Here is a 23181-nt window from a genome sequence, read left to right on the forward strand (position 1 = left end):
GACGCGCCCGTGATCTACGGGCTGGAGTTCCAGGTGGGCGCCGGGTCCCGCCGTCCCCTGGGTGCGCGGAGGGGCCGGGGCTGCCCCCGGCGGGTTTGGGGTTCCCTGGGCGGTGTCCGGGGCCGCTCGGGGTGCGGGCGAGGCCCCGCGGCCCCTGGGCCTCCCGTGGAGCGGCTACGGGGAGCGCGGGTGCGGAGCGCACGCACATGGAGCGCACGCACATGGAGCGCACGTATGGCAGAGCGGGAGCATGGACGGTTAAACGGTTGCGTCCCCGAGAGGGATCCCGGGATGCGGTGCCGGGAAGCTCCCGCTTGGCTCCGTGGGGCCCCGGTTGGGGGTGTCGTTGGGGTGGAGAAGGGCCCTTGCGTTGCGGTGCATGGAGCTGTTGTTAASCGTGTGTCCGGGTGTGCCTGTTCCCTGTGGGCACCTTTGCCAGGGAGCCCCGGGAGGCTCYGGGGAGGCTCTTGGGGGGTTTGGGAACCCTGCTCCGCTGCCCACCCCCTTGGGCTGCCTGCTCCGTAGCCACCTCATCACATCTCTGYAGCGTCTTACAGTCTTGTTGTCCTTTTTTGTTAGCTCCTGTTAGAGCTGACCTTTGCCGTGTGCCAGCCCTGCTGCGGTGTGACAGCCTGGCGCTGCTCTGTGGGCTGCTCAAAACCAGGAATCAGACCAAGCCTGTGCTTGGATTTCCTGTGCACCCCGCAGCGAATGTATCTCACACCTTAAAGAAAAGCGTCATTTCTCCACTGTATAAAATAAATCACCCAGAATCTTACCCAGACCACTGCCTGGGACCCCAGTGGTCCTGCCAAAACAAGCAATAGCAAACCCAAGAAAAACCCCTATGGTCCCATGGACCTCAACTCTCTTCAGGGTGTGTGACAGGGCTGTCCGGTGGGAAGATGGAGCAGAAGGGCTAAGAGGGAGCTGTAATCCAGAAAAAAATGCAGCAAATGCCTTTAGGAAGGAGAGTTCCTAGACTTTATGGCTAAGGCAGCAAAGGAGCATGGAGGTGAAGGCTCCAGTTTTGGTCTCCATCTAATGTGGCCTTAAAGGAAATGACATCCCTGTGCCCTCTGGGAGTGATCCTAAGGGAGAGACGTAAGCCTGAAACATGTATGGCTTTGGCAACTTGYAAAATGTGCTTAAAGGTTTCCTGCATAAGCCGTGCTTGACCTGTATTTTGATTTTTAGTTAGTTGTGAACAGGTTTTATGAAGCTGACCAGAGATTGTTGATTTGAGGGTTGGAGGCCTGTTTGCAAAGGCCGGGTGAGGCTTGATTYCCGTAAGGGAAAACATAACTTTTGGGAACAAAAATCTTGGTGGTACGAAGTACTGACTGCAAGTGGATTTGTCAAAGGCCTAGTACAGCATTGTCATATGTGAAAAACTAACAATATTGAGAGTGGCTCAACTGATTTACATTTAATCAAATGGAATAGAGTCGTTAGACTGACAGGGGAAAGGATATTCCTGGTGAAAGGAGGCTTTTAGGATGGTGCAGGTTCYTGGTACAGTGACCAGGGCTCAGGGCTGCCTGGTAGCCTTGTGTCTCTCCCAGCGCGGGGACCCGGAGGTTGCGGCTCCTGCTGGCACTGGAGTTCCCTTCACCCCAAGAAAACCTCTCTGGTATCTCTTATGTATTTAGGGATGTAGCTTTGGAGAATTTATTKTGGATCTTCTAAGTCAATTCAAGAAATTACATGTCTTCCTGCCACTGCTAGTGTCCATCTCGGTCCTCTTTCGCTCCTGAGCTTGTTTTTCTTGTGAGTGCTAGTCCAGGCCATGTTAAGCCAATATTCTTTCATTTGGTTTTCCCTCTGCCTCACTCCCTGTGTGCCTTTGAGGGCAGCATTTCAGCTGGGAGGACTTCTTGTAAAGTGTAARTTTAATGTATTATTAGATTTGAAGATTTACCAGAGGGGGGGGAAAAACAGATAAATGACACAACTCTTAAGTAATCCCCCAAAGATCTTTATAAAGCATGTAACGATTAGAACTATTTCTTTTAGGACCCTCAAGCAATTATCAAGATCCTAATAATATTATGCTGTGGTACTGCATGTTAATGGTATGAGGGTATAGTTGTGGAACATTGAGAAAAAAGCTATTAAAAGATGATTATTGGTGTTGTGCTTCATTTAAAAACAAACAGTGACCTGTGCGGTRTGGAAACAGGGTTTCTAAGGCTGCTTGTGCTGTGCAAGGTTTTGGGTGGAGGTTGTGGTTGTAGCTGTGAGGGTTTCCATAGGATTCCCTGGTCCTTGGAACAGGGTCAGTGCAGTGGCCACCTCAGTGGTGGGAATTCTGCGCTGGAAAAGCCTCCAAGGAAGCAGCTCTGTGAAGCACTGCAGGTCACTCCTCATGGGAGCTGCCTCCCCTTCCCTGCCAGCATCACTGCAGCTTAGGAGGGTCTCTCCTGGAGCTGGAGTGAGAGAAACAAGGCTGTCCTGTAAAAGTAAAGATCGAAGGGTTCCTGCTTGGAAATTGGGTTTATGCCAGAAGGGGCAAAAGTCAGATTCATGACATGAGCAGCCTGAGCTTTCTCTAGGGCACAACGCTTGTATTTTCCTTTCAGAAGGACCTACCAGCAAAGGCAAAGCTTTCCCTAAGCCCTGATGCAGCAATGCACCATTTTTCTTTTTCTGAATATGAAGAGATGATGGTCTAATAACTTGTTTTAGGTTTGGGGTTTGGGGACTGTAAGCCAAACACTGTGCTTTGCAGTTTGTGTTGCAGGGTAACTGCTTGTTAGGACAGGTTGATCTTGGGAACTTCAAATTACGTGTGGGTTGCAGAAACTCTCTTGATTGCATTACCCTTTCTGCAGCTGCTTTGGATGTTGGGGTGGGTACTTGTTGTCATCTGTTTGCAGATACCAAGCATCAGCTAGACAAAAAAATACATTGAAGAAGTATTCGGACTACTCAAGCAATTTTTTTTTCTTTGCCCCTAACACTGACAGCTAAATTCAAAAGGTATTTTTTTTATCTGTTTGGCTAGTATTTCAAATGATGGAGAGAAGGGGAAAGCTTCAGGAGAATTCATGAACACAGTGTAGTTATTTGGTGTGTTCACTAACATACTTGTTCTAAACCCTCTCTTTCTAGGTTTGTCATAGTGTTCCTGGGGCTTCTCTGTTGCAGGTGTCAGAGCCTCTTCCTTCTGCAGACTTGAGTTTATTGGTTTTATTTCTTTCTCCCCAAGGCTTTACTATTCTGCAGTTCTGCAGGTGGTCTGGATTGTCACAGTAGGATAGTAGAAGGTCTTTGCCCAACATAATGCTGAGCTTAACTTCACCATGGCCATAGTATCCACTTGGCCTGTCCCACCTTATACCTGATGGCTGCTGTTTCTCCCCTTAAGCTTTATTTTCACACTTGTGTTTTGTGCTTGCGCCCCCTTTGCACTGCCTAGATAAGTGTCTGTTTGTGCTTTATAGCAAAGCTTTTGTCCTTTCTCTGTGTGATGCGTTTCAGGATCCCTTTCTAAGACAAGGGAGCAATAAGCTCATGTGGCATCAAGGCTGTGTCTTTACTGTCTCTGAGCCCGTTGGTATTTTGACCATAGTATATACACAACAGGATCTGTTAAGCATGTGTGCCTGATGGGAATAACTTTTGAAGGATTGGCTTGTCTTGATTAGCACTGTTGTTTCCTTGGAAGAGGAGTTTACTCAAGTCTTCTTGCTCAAGCCAACTTGTGCCCTTTTCCTTATGGTTTATGTSAAGTCTTTCTAGGGAAAACTCTTTTCTGATTTGGGGCTTTGCCCACCACTACAACTGGGGAAAAATGGTCATGTTCCTTGTTATTTTTTGTTATCTGATGGAAAGCAGAATAATAGTTAAAATTCTACATTGACATCTTGTATTATCCTCAAAGAGGGGAAAAAGCCCAAATTCTGATGCTAAAGGAGATAATGGTCACAGGGAAGGGAAGGATCTTCCCCACAGTTTAGAATAATGTTTTTACTTTGTTTTGTTTTTGTTCACCTTATTCTCTTGCCTGCTTCCATCCCACTTTTTGCTGGGATTGTTGGATCTTCCCAGCCCTGGATTAGCGCTCTCTCTCTCTCTCTCTCTCTGTGTGTGTGTTTGTGTTTTTTCCCTGGAGGTTCAAGCTTCCTCTGGGAAACATTAGGATTTTCCTTCTGCAGCCACATCTCGCTGATTCAGCCTCAAGCGAGGTTCGCTCCATCTTCATCAGGCGATTTGGCTGCCTCCATTTAGCATGGTCCTTTGCTTAAAGTTMWCTTAGCGTAAAACCTGCTTCCTGAAGGTGTGTGACTGTTTCCCYGGCCTCCATTTCCATGTTCCTTCTGTGGCTTTCACAGGTGTTATTACAAACGAGTAGCTACATCTTTGTAGGCAGTAGCTCTTTCATTTCTACACCAGCACCTTTGCATTTGCCAAGGTATCAATCCRTGGAGTTTAGCAGGAACCTGTTAATCTCCAGTGTTAACTGCAGACTTCTTAGTTAACTGCCTCTTCAGCCATTCTGGAGTGTGAGGTTCTCTTCTGGGCTGTGGATCAGTCTATTACTCAGTACTGAGATGCAGATTTAGCTGAGAAGGTCAAGGAAAGACTTATCTCCTGGTAGTGGAAGGGACAATATTTATTTTCATAGTTATACATGTTTAAGCTACAGTTTCTGTGACAGTAGCATAAAATATTTTGTGTGTTGGTTCACGTATGTTCACATTCGGGGAGGTCACATTCCGTCTCCAGTGGAAAATGCTCATGCAGCCTTTCCAGCTGTGCAGAGGACTAACAAATTATTGAAGTTCTTTGTTTTTTTCCATAAATGAACCTATTCCACTCAACTTTTAAGTGGTTTATTACCACTTATATGCCTTTTCTTTTGATTTCTGTTCCTTCGAAGTGGTGGTGGTAGTCTTCACTTTGGGGATAAGTTTCACTTTTCTCCTGTGGTAAAGAGGTACAAGGTTTGTTCCACATTCATACAGGGCTTGTACTTCTGCTGCAGAAGACAGGGCAGCTCTATTATCTTGGGAGCAGATGGTGCCTTCTGAGCACTTCCCTTACCTTGCTTGAAAGAGATGCAAAGCTATTGACATTTCTAGCATTGTCTTCAAAATACTTGCATAGTTTGAAATGAAAAGGAGCTCTTACTGAAGATCTGCAAAAGCAAATTTCTTGTTTAACCTAAAGCAAAAGTTTTTCATAAAGTCTTGAACTTTGGCTCTTTCTGTTTCTGAGATGGGCTGTGCAAACGAGGTAGAACTGAAGCAGTGCAGATTCACGCTGCAGTATCCAGCCGAACACCAGCTCATCCCTGAAACTGTATAAAAGTTGCAGTACAGGCCCACATGTGTTACAGCAGTGAGGCTTAGTGCTGAGTCTTTGCAAAATATATCTTCAGTTCAGTCTAAGTGACTTGTTTTTTACATCTGAAATATCCATTTGTTTGTTAGGAGTTCAGAGTTCATTCTGAGCAGTGAGTTGGCCCTTATCGTCACTGCCAGATAAAGGTTCGGATTGTTTTACCTTTTTAAAGAAAAAATCTTTTCAAGGTGTTGTTCTAGAATTAAATTGTTCTGTATTTATGCATTTTAATATAAGAAACTTTAAGTACATCTTTCTAAGCTTAAAGGCATCTGTTTGTATTGCTTTAGGATTCAAATAGGCCTGTCTCAAAGCTGAGTATTACTGAATCATCAGTTAACTGCAAAACAGAGGGCTGTAGGAAGGGCTATTTTACCCACTTCTCTGCATCCTTCCAAAGTTTATTAAAACTGTACAGCTTTGGTTTGCTCTTTTATGTTGATGCAAACTGAAGAAACAAGGTCAAGTTCTGAAGTCGCATTAACAGTAATGAGATGAAAACATAAAGGATTATGTTAACATTTTGTAAAATAAATAATTATCACAGTAAACAGAGCTAATAAACACTAAATTTGTAGTAAAGAATTGATGGTAAGGGTTTGGAAGAGAACTGAAAGACATCCTATCTCCCTTTCAACTCAAGACCACGAGAGATTAGAACTATCTGAATCACAGAAGTAATTATTTTACAAAATGTTGCTATAAATTGCAAGGAAAAGAAGGCTTTTATTTTTATGCAGATGTCATAAGTTGTTTGAAAAACTTTCTGGAAGATCATTTCTCTCTGATATTGCAGCAAATGCATTTAAGAATTGAGTCACTGCCCTAGTGACACTTTTTCCCTCTCTTCTTTCATCTGAAATTAATTTKGAAGAATTTCTTTTATATTGAATATTATCAGTGGAGTAACAGAGGACAGTAAATGTGTTTGGCAGTTGTACCCTGTGCTCACCTTGCAAATGGGAGAAACTGTGTGCACAAACGCACATAAAAACGGCATAAAAACATAAAGGACAGGAAATGTTTAAAAGTTTTAAGGATGTGATGCTTAACATAATTGATTCATAAGTGTCAAGATTTTAACAGAGATTAATGGCTTGTCTTTATTATACTTTTCTAATGACTTTCTTTTTTCCTAGGCACGAACTCTAACACCTCAGATGGCAGAAACAGATGCAATAAGATTTTTGGTTGGGACGCAATCTCTTAGATATGATAATCAGGTAATTTTATTGTTAGATAACCAGTGTATATTTTTTCTTGTTTTTTTATTAACATTATGATGAAATTTCCTTTCCTTTCCYCTTGCCAATTTGAATAGTAGTGGTAGTTCAGTTAATGATTTTTGTGAAGCAAAATATAGAGGTATCAGTAAGTATGGGTGAATGAAAAGTTATGTGTATTTTTGGAAAATTAAACTCATCTAAATTAAATGACTGAATCAGATTGGTTGCTTACTTTGTTGTTGTTGATTTACATCTTTGGATTGCCTGGAGCTCTCTCTAAAGCTCAGAAGAGATGGGAAGTAAAATAAAATTCTTTAGATTTGAACCCTGATTGACTTTATGCACAACAGGAGTCCCATCATTGTTCTGCATATGTGAAGCCTCATAAACTGTGTTTTTGTGTTTAATTATTAGAAGTCATCTGTGTGTCTTTCTGATCATAAATTTAACAACGATTTAAACTAGGGATATGTGAGAGACTTCCATGGTTCTGCGGGGCTATTTCTTTTGTAGCTGTAGTTAGTTATCTTAAGACTACTGTAATTGTTCTGACTAAAATTCAGCAACTGACTTTGTACTCAAGATTGGACTTGAGACCTGGCTAATTAGGAAGCTCACAGAATGAATACAGGTGCTGAMTCCTTTGAAACTAGTTTGTAGCTGACTGTACAAGAAGATCTTGGAACTGCAGCTTGGGGAAATGAGAGCTGTCTATTTATCATGCAGAGCTTTTGAGTKTGATGCTCAGAGATAATGCTGTGTGGTACTTGGTTTATAACAGTTCAAAGGCATAAGGACTGTGTATGAGTTTCTTTTAATTTCAGATAATACTAGAGACAAAGAGCTGACAGGATAAACTTGGTTAAAATGAAGGCACACAGTAATGTTTTTGTTGGGGCTGTCTCAGATGGCCATCAAGCATTATACTGTGTATTCAACCAGTAGAAAAATACTTTATAACCAGCCAAAGTGTCCCACCCATCTTTATTTCTCAGTTTTACTCATAATTAAATCCTGGTCCAAAATAGTGATTGAAGAGTGATTCTAGCTTCTTGGCTGATAGCCAGGAGGTCTTAAAGAATTTAAATGGACTCATTCAAGTAAGCATAAATTCCCCATCTAAGGAGCACCTCTGCACACATGTATTTCAGCTTTATCAAGCATGCTTACTGCCTTTTTTTTCCTTCCCTCACCCTGTGAATATTATTAATAATAGACACACAGGAAACTTCCTGGGGTAGTGGAGCGAGTTTGGGAGATCTGGCCTTGGGCTCTGCCTCATGCTCTCAGAGCCCCTCAGCTAGTCGCTAAGCCCCATGAGATGCCCTAGGCCTTAAGTCCTTATTGCTTAATTCAGTAGCAGGTTCTCTAGATTTCCTCTAAACTTTMTTACCAGGCCAGTTTTATGAGCTGGCTTGCTGCCTCTCCTGCTGCCCTGCATGCAGCCCCATTGCCTGCAAAGCCTCCCTTGCCTAGGTGTATTGCTGTAAGAAATGACTTGGGCTTTCTATGGAAAATAGTGAAGCTTTCTATTTACACTTTTGTTTCAAAATAAGGGAGAAAATCTTAAGATATGGTACACTTAATATCCCAAATGACGGGGCAATGTGTAGTACGTGGTATTTGCCAACTCAGTCTCTGGTTTCTGCAGCCTGTGAAGACGTGACAAGCAAATCCAGTTTGAGCATTGCCAAACTTGCAGCTATTGGTGATGTTGCTTGAAGCAGAAGCCTCACAGTGGAGGGAAAGTTAGTTATCTGTGACTTGAAGGGGTTTTAGGTGGGATTGAGGGTGTTTTCCCGGTTTATCTATTTAATGACCCTCCCACCCTGGTTAATGGGAGCACCAAATACGGGTTACTGCAGTAAATGGCATTTTGATTTGTGATTCACCTTAAGGGACTTTGGTAGAGATGCCGAGGAGATGCCTTTATTTTTCAGGTAGCTAATAACAAGCTAGTTATGCAGTCAGGAAGGACCAGGTGTGCCCTATATGAAGAGCTAATATATATTAACTCCAAACCCTCTTCTTACTGAGACATATCTCCTCACTTTCACATTCTTGATACACCCAAGTATACCTGATCCAGGAAATTTTGGGAATTTGCTTGGTCTCGAGATGCAAAAGCAAAATATCAGTATTTCTGCTGTGTYTTTTATTAAAAAAGAAACAAAAAACCCTRCTCTTGATGCCATGAAGCTGTTGAAGGTGTCACACTATAAAGTTGTAAAAGAAGCATCTTATAGGTTTTAGCTGTAGTATATATTGTTATTCCTTACCTTGCAATCCTGGGGTCTTTGAAAAGCTGTGTTTTTTGTTTTTTTTTTTTTTTTTTGGTCAGCAGCTTCATCTGTAAGTTTATTCATTGGAAATATTGAAACACTGAAAGTTGCAATTAAGAAAAGGTGTACAGGAGAAGACTGCATAGATGGTGTCTCAATAGAAAGAGGAGCAGTTAGAAATTGAGGCTTAATGATGGAATGATTAAATGCACTGTATAGATAGAGACACTCGAATGGGGACACAGAGTAGATCAGAAAGAGGATGTACTAGAATGTGAAATAAAGTAAAGCCACAATACTGAAAACTTCTGAAAGGCAGGAAGGGGCACTTCATACATTGGGCAATATTTAGTTGGTGTAGGAGATTAATAGGGTCTGGGTTTTCTGGTGGATTTGTAGATCGAGGACAACAAATGAGCTGGGATACCTTGCTAAATAACTGCAGAGATGTCAGTATTCAGAGTGGCAGGAAATGCAGGTGATGGGATTTAAATTTTGAGGAAGGAATTGCTGAGGACCTCATTTGGAGGAAGAGGAAAAGGTAACGTGTAAACTCAGCGTTCAGCCGCTTAAAAATAGTGCCTRATATTGCCAATTGAGATTAGATTGTCCCATTCCTAAGTTTTTATACAGTTTATGAAAAATATCTGTAACACAGCATAACTGAAGCTTTAGTAGTGAGGTAACTCGATAGCTAATATTGCGATGTGTTTGTTTCTCTCTCTCTTTTTTTCATTGCTCATGGGACTGTGCTAGTGAACTTTAAATGAGGATACAGTTCACTGGAAGTTGTAGGCCTTTTGATTTTTTTGTTCATTGTTGAACTTATACATATTCCATATTATATACTAATTCCAATATAATATGTATATAAAAAAAAGAATGTAACTTAACATACAGGAAAAGGCAAGAGTAAGGTAGATCAACTAAAAATATTAGGTGTTTCTTAATCTTTCACTTTAGATCATATGAAAAATAAAATTAAAGTATTACTTTTTAGATGTTTTGATACTTGATGCTTTAGTATTTGGTTGAGTTTTGTATGTGAAGGTTTTCACTGAGGTGAAGTTCTTGAAACAAGAAAACCAGTAACTCCCCAAAACCAAGTGATCAAAAGTCTTCTCACTCTAAGWATCAGCTATCTTAGTTTAAGGTAACAGTTCTTTTCCATCCTAACTCTTTGAGAATGTTTAAATCTGATGATTTGGATAGAGAATTGGTGCAGGTATTTAAAACTACTGTGAGAAGAAATGAATTGAAAAAAGTAATGAGAATAGTTTATTTACTTCTAACTGATATGAAAATTACCTTCAAACTTTTAAGTTGCAACATTGAATATACCTGGGATTTCCTTGAAATATAGAAATTGCTTTTCTGGAGAAATATATCCTGCATGAAATTAGTGTAACACTAAATTGTTAGTATAACAGTTAATTAAAGTAGATATGAGTTATAAAATTCTCATTATATTGTTCTGTGCAGTCACTGTGTATAATTAAGACCCTCAGGAAAATATTTGGAGCCCTAATGTTCTCTTTTGTTTTATTTGCAGATTCACATCATAGATTTTGATGATGAAAATAACATTATAAATAAAAATGTTCTCCTTCATCAAGTGGGTGAAATTTGGCACCTTAGTACCAGTCCTGCTGATAAAGGTGTACTGGCAACATGCTACAATAAAAGTAAGTGCTTTCTACTCACTTCTCGCTTAAGTATTTTAATACTTTCAATGTGTTAAAGTTGAAAACCTAGCAATATGTAAAAAATATAACATAGTATTTCTCTAAATATAATCTCTAAATATATCTCAGTCTTCGTGGATAAGACTGCTCTTCAGGACTCCTAGGCCCTGGGAGCAGGGAGAAAGCCTGAAGAAAGGAGAACTTTCCCTTGGTGGAGAAGATCAGGTTTGGGATCATTTAGGCAAACTGGATATGCACAAGTCCATGAGCTCTGATGGGATCCACTGAGGGAGCTCGCCACTCTCAATCATCTTTGCAAGTCAAGGAGTTCAGTAGAGGTGCCTGATGGTGAATAACTGACTTTATTCTGAAATCAAATAGCACTCCATTCTTAAAAAGGGCCAGAAGAGGACCCAGGAAATTGCAGACCAGTCAGCTTCACCTAAGACCTGTAAAGGTGATGGAGCAGCTCATTCTGGATACCATTTCCAAGCACAAGGTGATTAGTAAGCATGGACACCCAGCCTTTTAGCCTTCCATGAGGGAGTCACTAGCTGGGTGGATAAGGTGGGGAGTAGTGGATGTTGTCTACTGTGACTTCAAAAGGGCTTTTGACACTGTCTCCCATAACATCCTTGCAGGCAAGCTCAGGTAGTGGGGGCCAGATAGGCAGCTCTCTCCTGAGAGAGAACTTACCAAATAGGGTTGCTAGAAATGGGCTTCTGTCCAGACACTTCCCATTTCTGAGATATCTGATGACTGTAATTGAACCTATTAGTTCATATGTATGTTTACTCTTTTAGGTGCTTTTTGTTCTAGACTTTATTTGCTTTACCAAGTTTATGAATATTAAACTTTATTGTTTGAATTTCATGCATCTTCATTTAGAATCATAAATATTCCAAAGAAAACAAGATATGCTTCTTAAACGATTATTGAAGGCTCCAAATAGCAAAATGTGGAACAGAAAGCACACAGCATGAGGTGCTACTAAAAAGTATTGAGTTCAGCAAACAACTTATTCCTTCTAGTAATGCAAACAAATTAAACCTTTTAAGATCCTTTTAGGCATTGGCTTTTATACTATGTTTGTTCTGCTTTACTGTTTTAAAAAGACTAACTTTTTTCTTCATTGAAGTACCAATCAAATGGTACTTTTGGACTGTTGGAAGCAGTCATATATATTTACTCTGTCTCTCATGTGTAAGCATAATAATTCTGGCAAAATTTGATTGTTGTTGAAACTGGGAGCAAGAAGAAATGAGGTGTTTAGCCATTATTAATAACTCTCTTTTGAAATTTTTGAAGTGGTGAAATTTGGCAGAGAAAAGTGGAATTACTTATTTTTTCACTTCAGAGCTTGTTGAAGTAAGCAGATGGAAAAGGGTAAAACACTTACGGAAGAACTTTAACGCTTCCTCCTGTGTATCTGGAGAGATACTGTGAGTTTTACTCAACTTTGTTGCTCTTAGCCAGTTACCATAACCAAGAGATAAGACTCTACTTCACAAAGTAATAGTACAAACCAAAGAGTATTTAAGTATTTACAGATCTCCCTTTCTTCTCTCTTTTTTTTTTTTTCTTGCTTAGAATCAGAAGTGTCCCTTTCACAAGGAAATTTGGGAAATACTGCACTGGAAGTGTGTATAAATAGTGTGTACATGTGTTGAATGTCTTTTACRGTAGTTTAAATATGTTTAAAGAAGAATATTAGAAAAAATACCCCAATAAGTTAAAATACACCTTGGTACCTAAATATTTTTCACAGAATCACAGAATATTCAAGGTTGGAAGGGACCTCTAGAGATCATCTAGTCCAACCTTYCTGCTCAAGCAGGCACACCTACAGCATGTGGTGCAGGGTGGCATCYAGGYGGGTTTTGAAGACCTTGATTTTTAACTGCTGCTAGACATACGCAAGCAGGTGAAATCAAATGAATGCTTAAATAGCTTTTAACCTGTTAACTAGTCAATACTTTTGTCACTTTTAAAATAGTARAAGGCCATTGGTGTTTTTTAAATACCATTTTCAAATTGGTAAAATAAAATTGGCTACAGTTAAAGAGGCCCAGCTCACTTAGTCTCTCCTCATACGAGAGATGCTTCAGTCCCTTAATCATGTTTGTTGCCTTCCACTGCACCCTCTCTAGAAGCTCCATGTCCTTCTTGTCCTGGGGAGCCCAGAACCGCCCCATCTTTTTTACCACTACTCCAGGTGCGGCCTCACCAGAGCTGAGTAGAGGGGCAGAATCCCCTCCCTTGACCTGATGGCAACACTCCTCCTGATGCAGGCCAGGATCCCATTTGCCTTCTTGGCCACGAGGGCACACTGCTCACTCATGGTTAACTTGGTGTCAACCAGGACTCCCAGGTCCCTCTCTGTGGAGCTGCTCTCCAGCAGGTCGACCCCTAATCTGTACTAGTGCCTGGGGTTATTCTTTCCCAGGTGCAGGACCCTGCRCTTGTCCTTGTTGAACCTCAGGAGGTTCCTCTGTGCTCAACTTTCCAATCTGTCTAGATCCCTCTGAATGGCAGCACARACAGGTTTTTTTCTCTTTGACGTTAGATCTTCCTACCTCGATGACTAGCCAGTCATCCAGTGAGATTGTCATCCCAGGTCATCGGTGGGTGGATAGAGGAAGGGCGATTGATAAAGATGTTTTAAGACTTTCATTTTTCATGAACAACTTAACTTCTTTTACCAAAAAGTTTGGAAGAAGAATTTATTTTATTTAAATATCTAGTACCCTTATTTAGAAAAAAAAACAGGCTTTTGGGCATATATGTTATACGTTCATCTGATGCTCCTCTGAAATAGACTTCTATAGTTCATCTGAGTGAATCACTTAAATATTGATTAAAGTAAGAATTTGTGCAGTACTGTAAATGAATCCACATAGATTTTCATTCTGTGTCTTCCTTGTTTTGCTATCTAGCTCTTAAAAATATTATTTATCACCAAACCCAGTAGTATATGCTGTCCCTTCTGCTTTTGGTGGGAGTAAAGGGGAAGTGCATGAAGAGCTGCTGAGATGCTGCTCCTGCTCATCTTGCAAAGTGCGCGAAGAGGGAAGAGGAGCTAGTAGAGCTACAACACGACAAAACCARTTATTATGGTAACCTCAGCCTATGCAGAGTTAAAACTCTGCTCAGACCTGAACAGTATCAGTTATGGTGGTGGAAAAAATGGCAGAGGGGAGAAGACAAGGAATGGCGCAAGTGTCTTGTCTGTCTTGCCTGGTAGTGCGAGCTGGTTTTGGAAGCTTGTGAACCGGTGAGATGCAGCAGCAGCATCAGGGGACTCAGGGTTTGTGCTGTGCCAGCAGTGCTGCTGCTTTGAGAACTTGCAGTGGAATGACAATTCTTCTAAAGTTTAGCTTTTCAGATTGATCTTTGCTTTAACTCCATGGGGAAGAGGGAAAGAGCAATTTAAAATGAAAATGCTGTTGAGTATAAATTGAGACTTGAAGTTGGGCTATTTCCATTGCAGCAGCTATAGAATCCATGTCAGAAGAGAGGTAAGGAAAACAGTGTCTTTGGAGGTAGTCAGTCACAACCCCTTCCAAGCTCATTTTGAAATTAAATACTTAAGCAGTAAGTTTTTACGTTGCTGTTTTCTCCCATATTTGTGCTTGGTTCTTGTTTCCCATTTCCCTTAAGAACTGAGTTTCTTGATCAAAATTGCGCTGTGTGTGTAAAACAATTTAACCCACAGGGCAGGTATGTTCTTCAGCTTCTGCAAAATCAGGTTCCAGATTTTAATAACGTAGTGACACACGAAGCCACAAGAGGGCAAAAGAAAGTACAGTTGTAGGAGACTGTTCTCTGGCACTTTAGATGCCGACTTGCACATACATACGTGTGTATGCACACATACACATATATATACACACACATGCACATACACACATCTGTATTTCATGATGCTTCTGCAAACAAGATAGCTGCCACTGTACAATGATGAAGTTGAGTAAACAGCTTGTTTTTGTTTTTGGAAGCTGATGAAATTTCACTTTCTGGTGAAAGCTGAGTTAGCTCTGAGATCAGATCAGGTTGCTCAGTACAGTTTAGTCCTGAAAACCTGTACGAGTGGAGCCTGCAGAGCCTCTCTGGAGACCCCATTCCACAGCTTGGCTGTGCTCAGGGTACAAAATTTTTCTTCATATCCAACCAGAATGTTTTGTTTCAATTTATGCCAGGTGTCTCTTGTTTTCCTGCTATGAGAAAGGTGAAGAGCTGATATTAAGTAGCCTCAAGCTTCTTTAGACTGAAAAGGTGCTTATATTACAAGAAGAACCATGTCTCCATGGCCTTTTGTTGAACTAGCTTCAGTTGGTAGATGTTTCCTTTTGAAGGAGCTGCTGCCTCTTACTGTAAGCATGTCTATGCAGCAATATGCCACAGAATTGGCTTTTCAGTTTGGGCTGGAATCACCTCTTCTTATTATAGTCAATATATTGTCTTTTTTCCTTTGCGTTAGCTGTTTTCTGTGCTGTGCACAGGATGGAGTCCTTATCTCTTGAGTTTTTTTGTACAATTCATAGCACAGCTAAGTCATCAAAGATTGGTGCTCTTGGCTGATGAAATCCTCTGTTCCAAAGAAACGTTTCAGACGGTATGTTACAAAGAGTAGCTGCTGAGCATTAGAAAGACAGTATCCAAGCTGTGCTGGGAATTAGTGGTTTAGAATGATACAATTTGTACTGAATCATAGCAGACTGGTTATCATCTGTAATGGAACCTCAGCTGGGTCTGCATGTTTATCTGGGATGGAATATGTTATTTGCTGATTGAAAAGGAATTAYAAACTTTGAAGTTGTGGATATTTCAGTTTGATTCTCTGAAATGAGAATCAGAGGTTGATTAATCAGCCTGCATTGCTTGAAAGTGYCCTATTCTCTTTGCTTAGTTAAAATGACTGGGGAGACTTCTTGCCGTGTTCATCCCTCTCATTGTTTCTACTCCTGGATTGAGTATTTCTGTTTGATTTTATTCTTGGTGCATTCAGAAACACCACCCCCATAATAAATATAATAACTTATATAAGAAGTTGTGTAACAGATCAAAAGGTCAAAAAGGACATTTGGAGGCCTTCTAGGTCAGCCTATCAGTTCAAAGCCAGGTTGACTAAAACAAGCTGCTGGGGATCATGAATATATCCAGGGATGAAGACTCCACAGTCTGCCTGTGCAACCTGTTCTAGCCTTTGACCACCTTTAGTGTTTAAAAAAAACCCCATTATTTACAAGTGAAATTTCTTATATTTCTGTTTGTACCCATTTCTTCTTATCCTTTCAGTTGGCACTGATGAGAAGAGCCTGACTCAGTGTCTTTGCTCTCCCTTGCACTATTTATACACATTGATTTCCATCCTCCCTGAACCTTCTCAAGGCTCCAAACCTTTAATCATATTTATGGTCCTGGACTTCATGCAGTAAGTCTGGACTTGTACTGGGGAGCCTGGAACTGGACACAGCAATCCAGATGTAGGCACATCAGTGTTCAGTGGTGGGGAGGAGGGGGAATCATCTCCATAGACTTCCTGGCAAGACTGTCCCTAGTGCAGCCCAGGGTACTTTTGGCCTTCCTTGCTGCACAGGTGCATTCATGGCAAATGGTCAACTTGTTGACCACCAGGACCCCCAGCTCCTTTTCTGTTAATCTGTTTCCTTGGTGGTTGGTTCTTAACCTGTGCGTATTCATGGGGTTATTCTTTTCCAGCTGTAGGACYTAGCTGAATTTGAGGTTTCTGTTAGTCTGTTTTGTCAGCCTGTTGAGGTCAGTATGTGAGGTTCACTGAGGATCTTTAACAGAATCCACCTTACTGTCAACCTTGAGAATTCATAACTAATGACTGGTTTCCAGCTAGACTTTGTGCTGCAGTTGAAAATCCTTTGAGCCCACCATTTTCATCCCATCTCACCGATTGCTTCTGTAGTCTGTACTTCAATTTGTCTATGAAAATGTGATGTAAGACAGTGTTGAAAGAATGGCAAAAGGTGAGATAAACATMATTAATTGTTCTCCCATCTTCTATTAAGCCATCCTTCTAATTGTGGAAGGAAATCAGGTTCATTAAGAACTGCTTTCCCTTCGTAAATCTATGCTGACTRCTCCCAGTCACCTTCTTGCCCTTTATATGTTTGGAAATGATTTTCAGGAGYATTTGCCCCATCATTTTCCCAGGAAGGCTAACCTGTAGTTCCCTGTAAACTTCTCCTTGWAGATAGGAATGAAATTTGTTCTCTTTCAGTCCTCAGGAATCTTCCCTATTCACTACAACCTTTCAAAGATATTGAAAGTAGCCTTGCAGTGGCAACAGCCAGCTTCATCTCTTCTCCTGGTTATATCTCATCAGGTCCCATTTGTATAGATATTCTCTCACTTAGCCCTCTTCTTTTGAGGRTAAGTAGTAGTGTGTTTTTGTTGTTTGTTTTTTCCTCCAGTTTTCTCATTGGTCTCAGAGGCCTGGCTTTCCTGAGGGCCAGTCTGTACCAGTGGAAACTGAGGCGAATAAGATATTTAGTAACTCTTCCTTTTTTCATGTCCTTTGCCACAGGACCCCTGTCTCACTTGCCAGCAGGCCCCAGATTTCACTAGTGTTGCTTTTGCTGCTGTGATAGATCCCTCCTTACCTCCAAAAGCCTTTTCTGACTAGAACAGCACTACTCACATTGGTCTGCCCTCTAATCCTGTACCATGAAATGTCATATGAGTCATCATCAATCCTTAGCAGAGCTCCAAGTCTTCCAGATGTTGTCCTGAATAACGAACAGTTTAACTTTCCAGGTCTGCTATTCCTGATCACCCTGTACATCTCCATCCCAGTAAGATTGTGCCTTTGAAGTAAATGTAAAGCAGACTGGAGCAGGAATGGTATCACATTTCGAAGCTGAAGATTTGGTGGAGGAATAGTTGAAGGTTTTTATAAACCCTCATGCTTATGCGTTTTTTGGTTATATTTTCATGATTTTTTTTCTTCCTGAGGTTAAAAGCTTTGTACAGAATCTTGCTATGAATTGTTTATAATTATTGTGTTCCATAGACCCCTTATGCTTGATGTGTCAGAACAGCTGAAAGGGAAACTGTCCAGATTGTCCATACAAGGTCCAGATCCAAGCAAAATACAACTGAGGGATAAAAGCTCTGAATCACAAGTCGATGTTAGAAGAAAGTTTGTGTGTTGATAATTTAGCTACACATCTAAATCTCTTTATTAAGGTAAGTGCTATGTGGAGACTGTAGCAACCTGGTGTGAGGGGTAACAAACCTACCTTTACAAACTGGTTAGGAATTGGTCTGCGGAACTTGGGGCAGCTGCATAAACCAACTACTTGTGTTGGTACAGTGACATTCGTCTTATTTGAGGTAGGTTTCTATGAACTGTCCAGTCATTGTATTTTTCTTTGGAAATCTCATGCAGTAAAATGTGAATACTAAAGGTTATCTAAATAGGGCATTAAGTGAGAAACTGTCTAGGGCCTGATGCAATGCTTCTCAGTTTCCATCAWACTGTTAAGGTGTTGAGTGCTTTAAAGCTTCACAGCACATCAAGGGAGATCCTTAATGCATTGCTGTTCTCTAGCCCTATTTACCYGTCAACTGCTGTGGCTTTGGAGGTGATGAAGTCAGTGCCTGCTTTCCCTGCACGCTTTTGGTTTTTTTTTTTGGTGTGTGCTGAAAAGTATTAGTGTTGATGGTAGTGTTCAGTTAAAATGAATATGGTCCTTTGGCTTTACTGGTGTATCATGCAGACCTCCTCAGGCCACAGTTCAGCCTCTGGGTGCTTTTTCAGTGGCCATCTAATACCTTGTGTCTTGTATGGCTGCCACTGTCGCAGTTATGAAAACCGAGCTGGTGGTAACAATTCTGGAAAGACTGTCAGGAAYGAGCAAAAGAGGGTGGTAAAGGGTAGGTAGTGCCAGTTTCTCCACTTCTTTCTACTGTGTTAAAATACTTGGAGATAAACTCATTGTTGTGACTTATGAGGTTTGCTTATATGAAGCACTGGAAAGAAAGCCCTCCTGTGTGCTGCTAAGGAACTTCCACAGCCTTGTAGCCAAATCCTGCCTGAAAGCCATACCGGAAAGGTCAGCTCATCAATATAGCAATGACTGCAGTTCTTCACTTGTAGCTGTTCCAACATGCCAGAACTTCAGCAACGCAGTCAGGAAATTTTAAGCTCCCTCAAACCTATATGTACTTACAAAGCATATCCCAAAGAAAAGAGATGTGCTGCGACATTTTCTAAATCACCTTTGGATAGCGTAAGGATCGTCAGACTAGGGAGGAGTGGAATTTATGCTCTCTGCAGTTCTTCACCCTGCTGGCTGCTTGCCTTCCACAGGTGCTGCCCTCAAATTCCATATGATATGAGARTTTTATCTGCTTCCACGTGCCATACCCCACTCCTTGCACGTTGTCTTGCATCATTATCTCTGTGTTGCTCTCTGCTGCATGTGGTCTTTAAAACCTCTGTATACATCCGTATATGCAATGCAAATATTGGGGCCCGTCACCTAAAGATCTAAACCATGTTTGTGTTTTATTGATATGCAGTAAATGAGAATTTATGCTCACCTGTGCTCAGCATAGCAAGTAGAAGGCRGCTGCAGCCTATGCAGTGTTAATCACACGCTGAAGTGATGGGACCGTGGTTAAGCATGGAGGGTGAATGTCCTGCTGGGAATATATGTCTGGGCTGGCTGAGACCATGACGTATGGCTCTGCRTTAACTACTGCCTCCAGCTCTGCTTGAAAACATGCTTCTGTTAGGATGCAGGCTGAGCTACTGCTGTGTCTCTGCTCTACTTTTGTATGCATGTCTCAGAGTAGCTTAAAAATGCTTCTGAATCATGGGTCAAAAAAGCTGCCTTTCTGAGAATTTTTATCTGAAATATGTAGGGTGAGATGTATATAGGGACAAAAATGTGAAGTGAAAGACTGTGTAGGCATTAAGATTTTTCACCTTGCCATAACGCAGAAAGAGTGGCTTGCTTTTTTCCTGCCCCCCTGCTGCTTGTGACAGGGTGCTTGTAGAGGATGTGTTGCTGAATAGACTGAGCCATAGTGGGGGCGGTTTTGTTTTGCTTTTTTTAAGGAATTTGCTAAAAAGGCTGCAAGTTTTTTTTTTTTTAAAAAAAAAGCATACTTGAGTGATTTTGTTTTTAATTTCTTCATTTGATTAAAAAGAGAGCAGGATGCTTATGCTCCTTGAGGAGGCCTCAGCGCTCCCTTGGTGCCTCAGCGGTCAGGAGGCCTCAGTGCCGTGGCTGCTGGTCCCTGTGGCGTCGGGAGCRGCCACAGAGCAGCTTCCCACTCCAGCCGCGCTCCCGGGCATGCTCTGGAAGCGCACRCTTATGGTGGTGGATTTGGGAAGTACAACAGCAGCACCACAGCCATCTGGCTCCACACACCCCACTCATCACGAGCAGCCCCTGTCAGGCCCTGGCGCTTCAGCTCCTCCAGGCTGGTGGTGAGGGTGCTCCAAGCCGTGTCCTTCAGGCCTCAAGGTTAAACACGGGGGAAGAGGCAGAATGGCAGCACAAAATGGAGGGGAAAATTATGTTCTTGCAGGTGCTGTGTGTAGTGAGCAATTAGAGAAGTTAAAATTGCCAAGCTAAAGGCACATAATCTAAGTAACTGTGTTTATTGTCTACAGTGACAAACTAGACTGTGCTCCCTTCTAATATATCTTTTCTGACTTATTGTCTCAGTCATTCAAGAGTTTCAGATATCAAGCGTTTTCTTAGTATGTTTACTGCAATTGTATGGTGTGTCTTTTAAAGCTGTTATTTATGAAAGAGACTATATATATATCTTTTTTTCCCAAGAAATCTACAGATTTTTATCATGACACCTCATGTATGCTTGAAATCCTTACAGTTTTCCAGGCTGTGATATTTTCTAAGGGATTCTTTATAATAACTCTTGACTGGTAGACTTCATAGGTTTTAGCATCTACAGCTGGAGAGCTGGAAGAACTTACTTCATCTTTCAGTGTGTTAAGTTTGACTTACTGAGGCAAAATCCAAAGTTTAATTTATTGTCTTTATTTACTTTGAAAAAGACCCCTTCACAAGGACATGAGTGGCTTTCTCAGTGTCTTGAGCAAATATATTGCACCTGGAATTTCCAGTCTGTGTTCTTATATTTGCATATTTCCTTTTCTGACAGCCTCAAAATAATTGTGTAGCTAGGACATGTTTACTGACTTCTATATTCCAGCCAGCAATGGTGCAGTGAGCTGATGTTGTACAGGAATTAATTCTGTAAAGCAGTAAAACAGGTAGCTGTAGTTAAGGTTACACATGTGTTTCTTGTCAGCTCTCATTAATGACTTTGCAGTATGTTTACCTTCCAGGCAGAAGATTTTTTCAGGCTTATTTCTTTCTCAGTGGCTGTTACCTTAAGCTGCAGCAGCCCTCTTAGGGAAACAGTGTTTAGAAGAAGATAAAATGGGATACTTCACCTGCTTGCAACTTCTCCTATTTTTGTGTGTATCTGAACAGCAAATAGTGGAAAGCTGAATGAAGGAATAGCCCCTCATTGAGAAGTCTCTTTGAGGGCTCCATGAAAATTGTTATTGATTTGGCCAAGTTGTGACCTTTTGCAAATTGCATGCTCTGCATGCACAGTGTTTTTGCACTTGCTGTACTTGTAAAGTAGGCAATGCAAGAAGCCTGTGCTTTCTTGTCATGGTTGCCTTGCTGAAGCTTTGGATGAACTCGCTGCAGGTTGCTCCWTGTAGTTGCCTACTGCGCTGTCAGAGCTGACTGTGTTTAGGCACTTCCTAATTTGATTTTGTTTGTTCCTTTATTTTTGCTTTGTTTTTCAGCTTTGATTGTTTCAACGATCAGCAGGTAGAAGAAATGCGGAGTTCCTCTGGCGGGTCAGAGGACATGGTAAGGTTTAGCCYGGAGAAGAGAAGATTGAGAGGGGATGTGATTAATATGTATAAGTACCTSAAGGGTGAATGTAGGGAGGAAGGGGCCAAGCTCTTCTCAGTGKTGGCCAGTGACAGGACAAGGGGTAATGGGTACAAGTTGAAACACAGGCAGTTCCATCTCCAGATGAGGAGGAACTTCTTTCCTGTGAGGGTAGCAGAGCCCTGGMACAGGCTGCCCAGGGAGGTTGTGGAGTCTCCTYCTCTGRAGATYTTCMAAACCCACCTGAATGGTGCCCTGTCCTCTGGGTGTCCCTGCTGGAGCAGGACGGTTGGACTAGATGATCTCTAGAGGTCCCTTTCAACCTCAACCATTCTGTGTAACCTCTGCCCAGGAGGCAGTATTGCTAAGGATGGGTTGTTGCAGTTGGAGTAGCTTTAACTATGCCCAGCCAAAGTTATTTTGAAGATGTCCAATGAATTTAGATAAGGGCTTTTTTCTTGTATGATRAGGATTAAATGTCACAAGGATTTAACATATTGTCACATTCTGGGTTGTTTTTGTGACCAGTGCTTTACAGATACAGTGAGACTGCCTTCAGCAAACCTCTCAGTTTTACTCTGGAAGTGTAGTTTCTAGGTTCACAGGATAGGCTCATATTGTGCTTAGTTAAACTGCCTAATGTTCTTCTTAAGCTTGATAACAGCAACATRAAATAAAAACTTATAAACTAAACCTCATCTATTGTTTGCTTTGGTTCTGTGAGGTAAAATACAGTCTGCTCTAATTAGGAGGCAAGCTGGACACGCAGGCAGATTGGCATTGTCACTTGAATGTTGCCTTTGCCTGTTATCGCTTTGGGAAAAGTAATGCTGACAGGTACAAGTTTTTATAGGAGTGTGCTTAATCTAGCATCATAGCTGAGAAATCTTGCAAGAGGTGATAGGTGAAAATGCTGTTTGCTGCATATATGCAGTAGGGGGAAGTGAAGCTTTAGTAAAAGGGAAAAGCTAGGGCTTCTATTTGCACAAAGATATTTTTTTTGGACCAGGAGTGATGCTAAAKGCTATAGTGAAACTATGCAGTAATACTGGCTATGTATGTCTTAATATCATTTAAGAAATAGTATTTGAGGAATTAGCCATACAGACCTGTGTACTTACTGATTTCTGTCGTAGTGCCRTGATAAAACAAGAGAAGCTTGTTATGGGACCTGAATTTCCATATGATGAGAGTTATTTTATGTGCAYGGGTTCCTGTAGGGTCATTGCTGCTACCTGTTTATTTAAAATGAATCAAGACCCACCAAAGAACCCCATGTGCCATAGTGGAGAGACGCCTTTGCCCAGTCCTAGACTTGCCCTTTCTTTTTACCAGAGAGCAAAAGATACATTTTTATATTAAAAGGGAAATTAAGCCTTCGATTAGATCAGGCATATCTAAAGTTTCTTCCCCAGGAAGCTCTGGCAATTCCRTTTTAGTTTCACTCATCTGAGAATTAATAGAGTGTCAGAACTGTAGATAAGTACATAAAAAGTGCAAGGAGGGATTAATAGTGCTCTGAATTAAGCCTTTGCGCTTCAGATCTCACTACACATCTAATTGCAGAATTCCCCCAGAGTTTAAAATAGAATCTCAACATTTCTAGTGCACATAGAGCTGTTGGTGATGGTTGACCATCTAATGTCTGGAAAATGGCCTGAAATCTCCCTGAGTCTCTTCCAATGCAGTTGAAAACAGTTTGTGGAGGAGA

The 23181-nt window shown here is 41.4% G+C and overlaps 1 protein-coding gene across 1 annotated transcript in view; it reads left to right on the forward strand.

Annotated features, from left to right (window-relative positions):
- The window catches only part of EIPR1 (EARP complex and GARP complex interacting protein 1), a gene marked incomplete at its 5' end in the record, with an annotated part of 52638 nt that continues 29457 nt past the window's right edge, over positions 1-23181 (forward strand). Inside the window, 3 exons of the mRNA XM_026037066.1 lie at positions 1-33; positions 6489-6572; positions 10410-10542. Of these exons, the coding sequence (XP_025892851.1) occupies positions 1-33; positions 6489-6572; positions 10410-10542 (250 nt within the window). The remainder of the gene's footprint in view (positions 34-6488; positions 6573-10409; positions 10543-23181) is intronic.

This window comes from Nothoprocta perdicaria, unplaced genomic scaffold, assembly GCF_003342845.1.
Source record: "Nothoprocta perdicaria isolate Ctin4 unplaced genomic scaffold, notPer1 scaffold_19, whole genome shotgun sequence".
Taxonomy (NCBI): domain Eukaryota; kingdom Metazoa; phylum Chordata; class Aves; order Tinamiformes; family Tinamidae; genus Nothoprocta; species Nothoprocta perdicaria.